This window comes from Sphaerodactylus townsendi, linkage group LG08 (genome assembly GCF_021028975.2).
Source record: "Sphaerodactylus townsendi isolate TG3544 linkage group LG08, MPM_Stown_v2.3, whole genome shotgun sequence".
Taxonomy (NCBI): Eukaryota; Metazoa; Chordata; class Lepidosauria; order Squamata; family Sphaerodactylidae; genus Sphaerodactylus; species Sphaerodactylus townsendi.
The window spans coordinates 7834651-7849737 of NC_059432.1; the positions used below are offsets into that span (position 1 = coordinate 7834651).

General features: G+C 50.6%; 1 protein-coding gene across 3 annotated transcripts in view; it reads right to left on the bottom strand.

The window, feature by feature from the left end:
- Positions 1–779: 779 nt before the first annotated feature.
- PSD (pleckstrin and Sec7 domain containing) overlaps positions 780–15087 on the bottom strand; it is a 107078-nt gene continuing 92770 nt past the window's right edge. For all 3 annotated transcript variants that reach the window (XM_048505572.1, XM_048505571.1, XM_048505570.1), the window contains 6 exons: positions 7653–7831; positions 5692–5762; positions 4599–4756; positions 4216–4360; positions 3405–3548; positions 780–2453 (listed from right to left, as the gene is read on the bottom strand). In XM_048505572.1, coding sequence (XP_048361529.1) covers positions 2223–2453; positions 3405–3548; positions 4216–4360; positions 4599–4756; positions 5692–5762; positions 7653–7831 — 928 coding nt within the window. In that variant the 3' untranslated portion in view covers positions 780–2222. The remainder of the gene's footprint in view (positions 2454–3404; positions 3549–4215; positions 4361–4598; positions 4757–5691; positions 5763–7652; positions 7832–15087) is intronic.

A 15087-nucleotide genomic window follows, 5' to 3' on the forward strand; every position in this document is an offset into this window, starting at 1 on the left:
CATCTGGAGCAGAAATGAGAGCCCTAAGAATTTGGATTGAGTCATACAAGAGTGGAGGTTTTTTACCTCAAAAGCAGGTTCCTGCGGTCTTCCACTGTATTGCTTGCCTTGTAATGATGGCTTTTCCACTGGCTTATCTGGTGCCTCTTTCTAGCCTCTTGTGGTGGTTCAGTGCCCCCCCCCCCTTCAGCAAACTCTCTTCCTGTTCCTTATTCTTTCTGCGGGTGCTGCAGACTCTGAATTTCCTCCATTTCTCCTGCGCCATATTCTTCAGCTCCCCTCTTCACTGTCCATTTTCAGTGTGGGCTTTTACTTGAGGGTTTCCCTTCATCCCCACCCTAAATTTGCTCAACCCTTCAGCCTTCATCACTTGTCACACATATCCCCAGACACTTCTGCTTCTAGGTTGATCAAGGCTGGGCCTGTGCCTGCACTTTTAACTTGCCTGACCTGCCTTCTCCCCCCCCCCCCCCCCGCCGAAGGAATTCCTTCTTTGTGTCTTGAAGGCGCTCCCCCCTTGTCCTTAAAGCGTTTGAAGGGGCGGGGGAGTGACCCAGGGGCAGACGAGTGACGCTGCAGCGGGGCTTTTCTGTGTGCTTGAACTAGTTTTAAAGCAGGGCGGCTCTGCAGGCCCCCAGGTCCTGTTTGTTGGGCTTTGCTTGGAGGGGCTTGTCTGCAGGGCAGGGCCAAGCGTAGCCACAGTGGGGCAGAGGTCGCTTCTCTCCCCTCCCCACAGCTTCTCTGGGATTTGAGGGCAACAGTGAGAATCAAGTCACCTGAATGCTTGAGGAGACTTTACTTCAGTAAATGAAGAAGAAACTGTACAGAGATAAAGACTTTTTTTGCATTCAACTCAAGCAGAATAATAATAATAATAATAATAATAATAATAATAATAATAATAATAATAATAATAATAATAATAATAATAATAAAAAAGACATTCAGAGAGTCAGTGCTCAAGCACGGGGGGGTCGCTGTCTTCCCTCCTCCTCTTCAGGAATTCACCCCCCTTTTCGGCTGGCTCAGGCCCTTGAGGTCTTTGCTGACGCTGCGCTCGCTTTATGCCCAACAGCCAGGCTTCCTATCTGTGCCAGGCTCTCTTGGCTGCGTGCGTGTTGTACGTAGAGTGTCAGAGCCGTGCCTTGAAAGCCCTTGGGAGTGATGCATTTAAAGGAACAAGGGCCAGCGTGGCACAGCTGCACAGCCGAGGATGGCAATGGCTTCGGGGTGGAAACCCTGATGGCTCGCTCTCTGCCTGTGTGCTCCTGTGCCCTGGCTCTTGCAACTCAAAGCGCTTGGCCAGTGCTGAGTCAGAGGCCTCTAGGCAGCCAGAGGACTCATCATCCACACTGAGCTTCTGGCGAGGTGGGAGCGAAGGGGTAGGTGGGCTGTGCTCGTGGGACACCCGTGTATGGCTTTGTGGTGCTGGCCCTGTCAAGAAGGCATCCTCTGTCACCCCCTCCCCAGGTGTACCCTGGACCCTGTGCTGGTCTTGCGGCTCATGTGCAAACCCTGGAGCCAGCTTGGGAGATGCGGAGCAAAGCACTGGGGCCAGTCAAGGGCCAGCTTGGGCTGGTGACAAAATATGAGCCAGTCCAGGGTAGCTGCTGGTGGCGAAGGAATTGGGGTGTTGGTGCAGGAGTTGCTGGTGCCCCCACAGGCGAAGGGTGGTGGCCATCAGAGGTGGATGCCCCCCCCTGAACAAGACTGTCCACAAACAGCTCTTCATGATTGAGCATGTGCAGATTTCCCCCCCCCCTACATCAAAATTGACATTCCCTAATGCAGAGTGTGGTTCAGCTTTGTCAAGTACTAAAAAAATTTAAAACATCATATCACAAAAGTGTTAGAAAGTGTCAGGGGGAGGGGGTGCAGATTGGATGAAGCCAGGGGGATGCAGCGGCCGCCGCCTCCTCTTGTTGGTCTGTGCAAGAACTGGGCTGTTGTCTTCCTGCTGTGATGCCCCTCCTGGGTGCTGTGAGTGACTCTGGAGAGTAGCCCTGTCGGGGTCTGGGCTGCTTTGCCTGCTCCCCAAGCAGGACCCCAAGTCTCATGAAACCGAGGAAGGCTGTGCCCCCTGGAACAGTGAGGGGGGGGGGAAGGCCACCCACCTTCCTGCTGGCTGGTGGAAATTGTCCAAGTACATGGTCAGAAAGCAAAGTTCCTAGGCGGGAGGATGGAAGCATGCACCCATCCTCCTGGCAGGCTCCCCGGCCCTTTCAGGACTTCTGCGGGCCACTGGTGGCTTGTCGGTGGGTGTGCTGCTTGCCCCGGTGGCCGCCTGTGCTGGTTGGCTCCTGGTGGAGAGAAGAGCTGGACGGGGACGTCTTGAGGCCGCCCTGCGTGCCGACTGTGGTGCTGAACAGGGCAGCCTCCAGTGCAGCCAGGTCTTCAGAGCCGGCCTTCAGCTTGGCACGCATTAAAGTGGCGTAGATGCCGTAGCGTGATTTCTGCGGCAAAACGAGAAGTGAGAGAGCGCTGATCTTACACATGCACACGCACAGAGGCACACAGCTGCCCCCGCCCCCCGCCCCCCCACCAGGCTGGGGTGATTTCTCAGTCTGGGCGCAGTGTGTGAGGAGGGAAAATAAGCACTTGAGTGGCAAAGAAGATTGACAGGAATCCAGGTTGTGGGGGCATCTAAAATACTGTGTGCCCAGTGGTGGGATTCAGCAGGTTCGCACCACTTCAGCAGAACCGGTTGCTAAAACGGTACTTGCGAACAACCAGTTGTTAAATTATTTGAATCCCACCACCGGAACCGGTTGTTAAATCATTTGAAAGCCACCACTGTGTGTGCCACTCTGGTTCTTACATCTCAAAAAGACTCTGCAGAGCTAGAAAGTGATTAGATCAGCACATTTTGGATGTGAAATAAGAATTCGGGGCTATTCAAATTAGAAAAACTAGTGAGGGTGAGGGATTAGAGTTCGGGTTGGAGGAGCTGACTGAAGCATAATGAAAAGGGACCGATGTCTCAAGAGACCATGCAGAGTGTCCATGTTTTTACTTGGTGTATTGGCCATCTGAAAAGGTTTTAAAAGCGGCCTAGAGATGCAAGATCAGCCTGTTAGTGGCCCTGGCCAGGATGGCTGAGGGGTGATAGGCTGACATCCCCTGAAGTTCAGACAAACAGCAAACGAGGACAGATGGGCTTTGTTACCCGACTTCAGGTTCTGATGCCCTGGTGTTTGGGAGGAGGCTGGACATGATGGACCTTCATTTGGTCCAGCAACAGCTTTTAACATAGTGATGCCTGCACAGTTGAGCTGCAGTTGAACAAAACAGCTCAGCAAAGCAGGGCTCGGCCTTTCCCACTGCCGAGTCTCCTTTGGGCCATGAGGTTGGGCCTGCTGGGTGTGGAACAGGATCTTCTGGGCCCTCCCATCTCCGTGACTGACCTCAAACACCAGGTATTCCTCCTTCTGCTTCAGCTCCTCGTACTCCTTGCCCTTGACCTTTTTATCGGGCAAGGAGGCACGGTGTTCCAGCAGCTCAGCAGCCATAGCTTTGAATTTGGCTTCGTGACTTTTCAACTGCTCCTCCTGGAGGAAGAAATCAGGGGACACAGTGGTTGATGCTCAGCCAAAACCTCCCCCTTTCTTACTTCCTGACCCACCCAAAGCTTCATTGTCCTTCTACTTCTCTGGTGCTTTTTGGACCCCTGTCAGAGAGGCAAGGAAGCTGCCCTCTGCCGTGACCTGAACTTTTCAATTCCATTAGCCCTTCCCTTAAGGCGAGGGGTTCTTTATGTTTTCTGTAAGTATAACAATAACAACTGAGTGCTTTTTCAAGTTGTACCTGACTTACGGTGACCCACAAGAGCCACTCGGAGGTGGTCTGCCATTGCCTTGCCTCCCTGTCACAACCCTGGACTTCCTTAGCGGTTTCTCATCCAAGTACTGATCAGGACTAGCCCTGCTTAACTTCCAAACTCTGACAAGCTTTGGCCAAACTGGGCAGTTCAGGCTTCCTTGGGCTTTTTGGGGTGGTTCAAAATACAGTTAAGGGATCTTCCTTCTCCATCTAGGAGGTCCCATTAAATCTGGAAGGTCCATCATTTTGAATTTCAATTATCTTGACACTATCACTGCTGCCACTGCCCTCTGTTTTGTGCTGTGGGTGTTTTGGTATCTTCTTTGTGCTGTATGTGTCCCCTATGACCTGGCAGAAGCCCCCAGAAGGCACTAGGCTGACGCGTCCCGCACTTGCCTGAGTCAGTCGCGTGGTGGAGCTGGGCAGGAGGGGGCGGCTGAACTTCTTTTGGGATCCGATGGCAGCTGGGAAGGGTGGGGCAGAAAACATGGCGGCCACCACATTGATGCGTGTCATCCAGGAGTGCATTTGCTCTGTGTTCCTAGGAGAAGAATCACAAAGAAAACTCACAGGCCTGGAGGGGCTCAGATCCTGCCTGGCTCCCAGCACCAGTCATGCAACCAACCAAGGGAGGTTGATTGGCCACAGCGGCACCTAGTTAGGTCAGAGCCCTCAAGAGAGGCTCTGGGACGGGGGTCAACCGTGCTCCTTGAAGAGCAGCTTTTCAAGGGATGCAGAGCTTACTCGAAGGGTAGGATATGATAGCAAATTCCACTCACTGGGCTTGGAAAAGGAAGACCCTCCAGTCAGCTGTCCTGAGGTAGAAAACGTTGGGCCTTTTGCTGTAGTCAGACGCTTGGGTGGCCAAGCAGTGATGAATGCTGATGGCGTTCTTCAGCTCCTCCTCAGCCAGGGCCTTGCCGGGCTTGTACTCCTCCTGAAAGGCAGGCGGGGGCTTGGTTGGAGACTTCCTGTCCTGCTGGGGTCAGGACAGGCTCCCTGCTTCTGCTTTAGAAATGGTGCCACTTTTTAAACTTTTTGCCACTTTTCCTAGATGCCAACACAAAGGACCTTCCTCAGGCTCTGTTATTTCCATATCAGAATCTGAAGGCAAACATGGACTTATGTGGGCTTTTACCTCGTGCCTCGGAGGCCGAAGGGCTCCTTCAGAAGGGCTGACATTGGTTCAGTTGATACCGCTGCAGCTCCCAGCCGGTTTCTACCTTCCAGCAGTCCAATGCCGAGAATGAGGCCATCAGCTGCTCAGTGAACCAGAACCAGCTCTTAAGCAGCACAGCAGCCCCCCCCCCCCCCGGTGAATGCCAGAGGGGCAGCCCCAGGTGAATGCCAGAGGGTGGGATTCCAACAAAGGAGGATCAAAAAATTAGCTACTCCTTTCCTTGCCAGGCAGAGATTGCTGAGAATTGCCGGCCAGGCCACGTTTCCCAGGGCTGCCAGTTGCAGACGCGTCTGCTTCTTTTTCTCCTCACTGCCAGGTGCTTCTGCCTCTCCGGTTGCTGGCCGGCACTGATGGAGCCCGTCCCTGTGCAGACTCCATGGCAGGCTTGGGGCCCTGCTCAGAAGCCCTGCCTGGGTTCTTGGACTTGATAGCCACTGATTTCAGAGGGGGTGGGAGAAAAGCTACATTGCCACAGACACCCCAATCTTGTAGGCTTTCTTTTGTGCAACCTACTTTATTCTGCACCCCAATAATCAACCATGAGAAAGTCTGACTGACTTGGCCTCATTCTTCTGTCCACAGAATCTGTACGGCTTCGTGTTCCCCCCGTGCTCCCCCTGCCCATCCCCAGAATTTGAACAGCTCTGCTTGCAACCAGGAGGCCCAGTACAGTTTCCCCCTACCCCTTGTACCTTCTGTAGATACAGGATCATTCCCTTTAGAACCCCATGGAACGTCTTCCATCCTCGCTTCCCTCTGGGTGCTGCCGGGCAAAGGAGACGGTCAGTGTGTAGCTGCTACTGCAGGGCAAAGACTGCAAAGTTGATCAATGTTGGCTCAATTGCTGTGCTGGGTTAGGGTTAGGGTTTGTGCTGGGTTTACTTTTTTGGAGGAAGGAGCAGTACCAGGCAGTTCCTGCCTGTTCTATCGCACCTCAGGAGCAGCCGCAGACAGACGGGGGGGGGGGGGGGCAGTTCCTCTGCTCAGAGCGGCCCGAAGGAGCTGCCGTTAGGAAAGGGGACATGCACACTGCAGCTGCCACCTAGTGGCTCAAACCAGGCAAACCACTTCGTTCTCCTATCCTTCAGAGTGGTGGCATCGGGTGTGTGGTATCGAGGCCAGTGCTCTGCATGAAGGGGGGTGGGAACTGAGCTGATCTACACCTTCCTGGTGCCTTCCCGGGAAGCCAGCAACCCTTGCCCCAACTCCTGCCAGTCCCGCACAGACGAAGAAGGCTGAGACTAAGAAGCCCTCCAAACTGGCACGATTGTGGTTCTGCCTTACCCATTGGGGGATATTCCTGCACACACACACACACACACACAAAGGCTAAGGCAGGCAATTTACCAGTAATTTTACAATGAGGAACCTGTATGACCCAAACACTCTCGCCTGCCCCTCTTAACCTGACAGCTGCCTTAGCAACGCTGCAGGGGGGAGCTCAGCAAACTCCAGTAACAACGTGTGCTGGGGAATGGAATGGCAGCGCAGTCCATGCTTTTGGAAGCAGAGCCTCTCTTGCCACACTGCTGCTGGAATGCAGATTCAGCCTTAAAATATGGAGGCCACGACTGAGATCTGAGGAAATGCACCCTCTAGCAAGTGACGAAAAGCAACTGATTGTCTTTGCAAAGAACCAAACATGCTAAAATGGGTTGGGGGGGAGGGGCGTAGCTGTAGAAAATAGTTCTCAGGGCAAGCACTATTGGCTTGCTCCTCCCCCAAATCCACATTGAGCCCTGGACAGGCCGCAGTTCACCGGTGGCCGCTCGGAGGCTGTGGGGCATAGGGTGGCACCCCCTGCCTTGTCCCACCCCAGATATGCCCCTGGGGGAGGGGGGAGGAGGAGCTCAAGGCTTCCTAGAACACTCTGGAAGCTCCTTGGGGATAGACTGGAAGATTCTTCTGCCTACAGCACCAGAATAGGTACTTGTGGTGCTGTGTTTGAAGAACCAGCCTACACAATTCCCCTATATCGTTTTATTCTTGTTTCAAACACTCCTGTTTTATAACTACAAAAAAGTCTCCCGTGAAGGTCAGTCCCTGGGACACAGTATGGTGAGTGGCCACACTTGCAGCCCTTTCTGCAAGTGAAGTGGCCAAATCTGCCTCTACAGTCGCCCGTGCAGGAGAAAATGCGCAGCTGTCCCATCTATTGGGCGGGGTTGCCAGAGAGCAATTGGGGGGCGGGGAAGGGGGGCTGCCAGGTCCTTTATGCCATGATGTCACTTCTGGGTTGGGAACCTCTCAGGCAAAAGAATGTTTTTGGCAGTTCCTGGAGTCTCCCAGTGTCTCTGGTGGGTTTTTCCCAGAAGGACACAAGATGGAAAAAAGTTCTCCTGCCTTGAGAAGCCGGCCAGCCCTTCTCTGGAGCAAGCGCGCTCTCTCTCTCCCTTGCTGGGGATCTCAAGAAAGCCTCAGTAGTTCTGATTTTTCGACCACAAGGAAGGCTGACGCAGTGCGGGAAGATGCCCCCAAGCAACTGAACCTTTACATTCACCACCACCCTGTGGTAATGTGACCATCATCACCAAATTGTGCCCAGGTCCCAGGCAAAAGCTTTTGCTGCCAGCAACTGTGGGCAGCATGAGTCCCCCGCCCCAAGTTGCCCTTCCCAGAGGCTCCTTCCTGACCGCAGTGCACAGACACATACTTTTTTTGCAGTCGGGCTCGGCGTGGCTCTTGCGCACCAGGAGGCCGTGCTTGTAGGTGACGATGCTGGGATCTTGGGAGAAGTCCAGAAAAGGGTTACTGGAGCTGCTGACGCGTTTGATGGACTTTGGGTTAGGGTCTGCTAGTTCCGAAAGGGACTTGCGCAGTTCTTCTTCATCTCTGGAAGGCAAACAAGACACGACGATCCGTTTGTGGAGAACCAGCGCTGTATTTTCATTCTCTCCCCCAACCCCAACCCCCCAATAACCTTTTGAGCACAAAAGGGGATGTGGCCGACGGTAACATCCCAATTGCCAGCTCAGCATGCTCAGGACTCGCTAGAGATAATTGGAATCAGACCAGACCAGACTTCTGAGGGCCATCCCAGGGACCAGGCAGTGTCATGCAGTGTCACCGCTCCCAGCAAAGCCCTGATGTCAAGCCCTGATGCCTCCCCACACCCTTGGATATTTTCTGCAATGGGAAATGGCCGGGGGGGGGGGCACTAGGTGCCCTACAAGGGAAATACAGGGGTGCACAAATCAGGACCACAGTGATCACAGGGATCATGGCGGTTTCCTGGGGTTGTTTCAGGTGATGAGGAGAGCAGGGAGAGAAGGCTCTTCCCACCCTCCCCTTGTGCGTCACCCCCACTGCCATGACTGATAACTGAATTTTAGAACAAAAAATGGCAAAGTTCTCAGGTCCCTATCTGGTTTGGTTCACTTCTCTTAATGAGGTGAGGGAGGGCCACCATTTTGTCCCGAGAAGGGACCCAACTCAGTCTGAGGGAGAAATGGCAGATAAACATACTAAAACCATACTAAAATCCTCTGAAGATGCCAGCCACAGATGCAGGCGAAACGTCAGGAGAGAATGCAGCCCGGAAACCACACAGCACCCTGTACTAAAACCAGTTACGGTGTCTTCCAACGATCTCTTATTTGATTGAAAATTAACTCTAGATCCATGCATATGATTTTAAACAAGAAAAAATTGTTCATTTAATTTTGTTTTGCCAATATTCTACATTCTGCTGTTTCTTTTAGCTGTCAAATCATGCTATGGTTTCTCTATTTGAAAAGGTAAAAGGTTTCCAGTTTCCTAAAAATTGTCCATATCATTGTCCCTTAATAGAAACAACAGCTTTGCCATTTCTGCATATTCTGTGACTTCCAGAATCCACACCTCCTTTGCTGGTATTTTATTATCTCAATTTTTGTGCATATAGAGTCCTTGTTGCAGTAGTCCTATACATAAAGAGCATTCGGTGTTGATTTGGAATATCTTCTCCCATGAACCCCAACTGAAAAGCCAGCTCTGCTGATTCTTCACCTCATATCAGGCTCAAGTTCTGCGAGGTCATTTTTCATTAAATTGGGAGTTTTTCTCTTCCACACAGAAGTAAAGGATGCTCTGCCCTTTTCCAAGAAGTCTGACTTGAGTGTGGAAAGTGGCTAATGTTGGACATGAGGAGAGCCTCTCAGGCCTCAGGGAGGCACGTAATTCAGCTTGCTGTGCGTCTCCCTCGCCAACAGCCAAGCAGGAGAGGCCTTCTCGTGTGGAGGCGCCTTGTGTGAAAAGTATCTGGCTCCTCGAGGCCCTGCAGAGCCAGGGGAGGAGGGGGCTCGTTTTCCAGCCTCTGGCCCTGGATGGAAAGTCTCTGGCTCCTTCGGGTGCTTCAGAACAAAAGGAGAAGAGGGCTCACCCCCCAGTCCTCGTTCTGCCCTTCCCTCCATTCATCGTTGATATGTTGGTCGCTGATAGCCCTTCCTGAATCGTTGCGTACCGCATCCCTCTGGCCCAGCCTTCTGTGGATAGTGGTGCTGTGGAGCCCATTCAGGCAGTTCCTCCAATGAGGTTGATACATATCGGTGTTCAGGACTTCTGGCCCTATGACGGACTTGCACTCCGGTAAATTCACAATCCCAAGGGGAGCAGTAAAATCCCAGTTATAAAATAATATTAAAACTCTCTGTTTTTGAAACTGATGTCTGCCAAGTGTTAGCAGATCTCCCCTCCCCCCCCCCCAAAAAAACACACCCCTGTTAGTGAGCTGACAACATTTGTATCAAAGGTCAAGGAAAATAAATGAATAAATTCAGTGAATTGGATGCCGGGAGTTTTGTGCCCAAGAAATGAATAAACAAACAGTGCCATGGAACTGGACTGGGACCGGCTAACATCCACTCCCATCATGGCTGGCCCCACTGGGCAGAGTTTTGAATGGGATAAATACGAAGTAAAAACAAGTTTTTCAAAGATCAATGTGTTGGACCACTGACACGCACTCAGTGGCTCTACTCTCAGGGAAGTGGGGGTGCGCTTAGCTGGCATGGCCCCGGTGCGCAGGGTCACTTCTGGCATTAGAACAGGAGGGGCATCTCACACTGGCCTGCCATTGGCTCGCTCCACTTCCCCCGGGCCAATCTGTGGTAACTGGGGCAGGAGATATGCTGGGAGGTCTCCCTCTATAGCAGGAGATTTGCCCCTCCCGCCCCATGTTTCAAGAAAATGGGGCCAGTGGTTGCTTCCCCCTTTGAAACAGCTGCTGGTGGAAGAACGGGTAAGGTATGAGCCTCCCAGGGGTCAGCGGTGGAAGTAACTGTGGCTCTTCAGGTTGAGCGGAGCAGCGGCCCGTCACTGGTCATGGAGGAAGCACCACAGTGTGGGAGAACTTTTCAGGTGCTATAAAAAGAACCAACTAGGTACTCAAAGCAAACAACGGCTGCAAACATCATCAGGTGACAGAAAGTCTTCATGTTCCTTCCTAATTAAAAGAGACAAATTGTAGACAGACCGACCGACCTGGGGGTAAGGAAGGCAAAGCCAGCCAATCCCCGTTACACAACAGGCAGGCAGGAAAAAACAAAGAGGGTCTTGGCAAGCAATGCTAAGAATGGCACTTGAATTTCCCACTATGGAGAATGGAAAGGAAGGGCCACATTCATGATTTGACTTAAAATAGTGCACTTCTACTTTCCTTAACAGCCTTCAGAAATGACTCACTGGTAAGTAAGCTCCCTTTCAACTGCTGGCAAATTATATGGTAAGTAACCTTAAACAAATGCATATGACTACAGCCCCAAAAGAAAAACAACACTTAGCCATTGTTTTGCATTTCAAGAAGAAAAAAGAGAAGAACTGCTATACCCTGAGGCACTCTGGGTACATGCATTCAAAAGGTCTGATATTCTAGATTGTTCACAAGGAGACTATAAAATGAAAACCAGAGAGCAATTATGGGCAAATGGTATTAACTGTGACTGCTTCTCTTATACAGTTCATGATGCATATCTTCTCCAATCCACCTTGGAGGGGCCCCAACTAATCTTGGATGCCGATGATCTGCTGGGGGGTGGGGGCTTTTGCAGCAAGTTGCAATGGAACACAGGGCATATACCACATACTTTTTTGGGCAGTTCTAGTTATTCGCTACAGGGTCAATTACCTGCGACACCTGAAGGGGGCCAATGAACTTATGTCCCAACTTCCAGCTCCCTTGTATCCCTCTGAAGTTCTTGGTGGAGAGATACACAAAGTCACCTTTCTCAAACGTCACCCTCCACCGCTTTTTGTCTGTGTACTTTTTATAGTCCTCCTTGGCTTTCTGCAAAGATTGCTGGATCACCTTTCATGAGTCCTGCAAACCTGTGATCCATGTCTGTAAATCCCCTGGTCCCTCTGTCTGCTTTCCCAACAAAGGGAAAGGTTGTCCTCCTGACCATAAAATACCTGGAAGGGGTTCTTGCCAGTACTGTGGTGGATTGTGTTGTTATACATGAATTCAGCAAACGGCAGTGACTCAACCCAATTATTCTGATAATTTACATAACATCTTAAGTACTGCTCCAACACTGCATTCAATCTCTCAGTCTGGCCATCCGTGGCTGCGTGGTAGGCAGAAGACAATCCGTGTTCCACCTCTAACAGTTTCAGGAGCAGTCTCCAAAACTGTGACACAAATTGGCTTCCCCAGTCAAAGATTATTTTGTCCAGGGATGAATGCAGATGATATATCTTGCCCCCAAAATAACTGAGCTAGTCGCTGTGCAGAAGGTACACGGGATGAAACGTGCCTGTTTTGAAAACAAGTCTACAACAACCTAAATTACTGTTTTCCCCTTACTGGTGGGCAGGACGATGATAAAGTCCATGGAAATTATTTTCCACAGGGCCGCCAGGGCCTGCAATGGTTGCAGTAAACTTGGCTGTTTCCCTGGCACTGTTTTAGCCATGGCACACACTGGTCAGCCTTTCATGTAAGCCTCCTTACAAAGAGTGCACCACCAGAATTGTTTATGGATTAGATGCAATGTTTTCACAAGCCCAAAGTATCTGGCAGATTTTACATTATGGCGCCCTTTCAGCACGTTGGCATGTAATGCTGAGGGAACATATCGCTTTTCTGCTCGCCACCACAGTCCACCCTCCTCCCTTAGGTCTCCCCCCAATTAATTAAGTTCCGGATCAATCACCATCATGGAGTATCTGTTCTATCCCCTGTTGGAGAGGGGTACGTAACTGAGTTCCCGGTGCATCCCGCCCCCCGGGTCTGGCTGCGAGTTGATACCGCTAAGCCTAGTTGAGTTGGGGTAAGGACGGTGGAGTGTGTGGGCCCCCGATGACCCAGGACATGGGGCAAGTGGGAAAGGGCAACCACCAGAAAGTCTTCCTTCCCCAGGAAGAAGTGAAGGGTGAAGTTAAACTTGGAGAAGAAATCCGCCCATCGCAACTGCTTAGCATTTAATTTGCTGGGGCTCCTTAAAGTCGCCAGATTTTTGTGATCTGTCCAGACGTCAAATGGATGTTCCGCTCCCTCTAGCCAACGTCTCCAGGCTGCCAGTGCTTTTTTGATAGCCCCCATTTCTTTGTCCCACACTGTCCAGTTCACTTCCGACCTTGTGGATTTCCTTGAGAGATAGTCACAGGGGTGCAATTTCCCATCCTCTCCCTTCTGGAGGAATGCAACTCCATCGCCACATCCGAAGCATCTACATGGACAATGAATGGCTTCTCGAGGTCTGCGTCTTGGAAGATGGGTTCGGATGTGAAATCTTGTTTTGGTTTATTGAATGCCACTTGGAAAACCCCAACCCACAGTAGTCTGGCTTCCAGTTTGTTGCTTTGGGGCCCCTTCCCTTTGGTTTTCATGAGATTAGTTAAAGGAAGAGCTATTTCTGCCAACCGCCGCAATGTAATCCCGGTAAAAGATGACTGCAACTGTTTCCAGGCCTCCTATCCCACAACGTCTCGTACTTTGTCCATTTCCAACCCCTCATGTGACACCCAATACCCGAGAAAGTCTAGTTTATCCCTGAGAAACTCACACGTAGACAATCTGACATATAACTGGTTAAACATGAGTCTTCTTAAAACCTCCCGTACCAATGGACTAGACCAGTGGTGGCGAACCTTTGGCACTCCAGATGTTATGGACTACAATTCCCATCAGCCCCTTCCAGCATGGCCAATTGGCCATGTTGGAAGGGGCTGATGGGAATTGTAGTCCATAACATCTGGAGTGCCAAAGGTTCGCCACCACGGGACTAGACAATGCTACTATTGGATGGATTTCTAATTGGTTGTCTGATCGAACTCAAAGGGTGCTAATTAATGGCTCATCTTCATCCTGGAAAGAAGTGACTAGTGGGGTGCCACAGGGTTCTGATCGAACTCAAAGGGTGCTAATTAATGGCTCATCTTCATCCTGGAAAGAAGTGACTAGTGGGGTGCCACAGGGTTCTGTCCTGGGCCCAATGCTATTCAATATTTTTATCAACGACTTGGATAATTGAATGTTAATCAAATTTGCAGATGACACCAAATTAGGAGGGCTAGCTAATACCCCAGAGGACAGAGTCAGAATTCAGAATGACCTGGACAGATTAGACAGCTGGGCCAAAACAAACAAAATGAGTTTCAACAGATATAAATGTAAGATTCTACACTCAGGCAGAAAAAATGAAATGCACAGATATAGAATGGGTGACACCTGGCTTGACAATACTACATGTGAAAGGGAACTGGGAGTCTTAGTAAACCACAAACGGAACATGAGTCAGCAGTGTGATGCGGCGGCCAAGAAAGCCAATGTGATTCTGGATTGTATCAATAGGAGTATAATGTCAAGATTGAGGGATATAATTGTACCTTTCTATTCTGCATTGGTTAGACCTCACCTGGAATACTGTGTACGCCCTAAGCACCGGTGAAGTTCGTATGAAATATTTAATCGCTGGAGTGGGTCCTATGGAGGGCAAATCAAATGGAAAAGGGTCTGGAGTCCATGCCCTATGAAGGGAGGCTTAGGGAGCTGGGGAAGTTTAATCTGGAGAAGCGTACGTTAAGCGGTGACATGATATCCACGTTTAAATATTTGAAGGGATCTCATGTCAAAGAGGGAGTAAGCTTGTTTTTTGCTGCCTCCGATACTAGGACACGGAGTAATGGATTCAAGGTGAAGGAAAAGAGATTCCACCTAAACATTAGGAAGAAGTTCCTAACCTTCAGGGTTGTTGGGAGGAATTCACTGCCTCAGACAGTGGTGGAGTCTCCTTCTTTGGAGGTTTTTAAAGAGAGGCTGGATGAGCATATGTCGAGAGTGCTTTGATTGTGTGTTCCTGCATTTGCAGGGGGTTGGACTTGATGGTCCTTGTGGTCTCTTCCAACTCTATGATTCTATGATTCAATTTCGCATGGTCTTCCCTGGTTTCGGTACATATACGGCACCACGGCACCACAGTAGCCCTGTGTCTGGCTGCCAGTCAATTACCACCACCCCAGTTTGGATTGGGCTTGTAGAGCTGGCTAAGATGGCCAAGTTAAAGAATGGCACTACTTAAAGAACTTAATTATGTTCATTGAAACCCTTGATAGAATATTTAGGCAAAACAGAAAAAAATTGATAACTAGTGGTTTTGAAGATAAAGGATGGTTAAAATGAGTTCCAATAGAGAGCTTTTAAATTAATAATGACGCTACAGATGTAATTTCATTTTGAAGCTTAGTGGCCAAGTGCTGAAAGTGAAGGGTTTAAGGGTTAATATTCAGTGCAGAAGAAACTGGAAGTCTTTCTGAAATAAGTACTTTATAATTTGGTAAATTTATGTCTTTTTTTCTTTTGTGGTATGTTTTGGAATTTGATTTTGAAGTACAATGTCTGGGGCCAGGTGGGACAGACCCACCCCTGCCTTCAGCCCTGGACTTGCCCCGTGCCAAGGCCCCGCCACAGACGAGCCACCCCCGCCCCCCTGAACTCACTGGAGAGGAGAGAACAGAGCCACGTGGATGGGGGAATAGCCGTCCAATGCGGTGGGAGGGAGCCGGTTGTTGGGGAATGCTGCAGCCACTCTGAAGGGGGCCAGGCAGGCAGGCACCTTCTGCCTTTCCCCTGGGACATGCGGGAAAGCACCCCTGGCCCCAAGAGAGGCAAG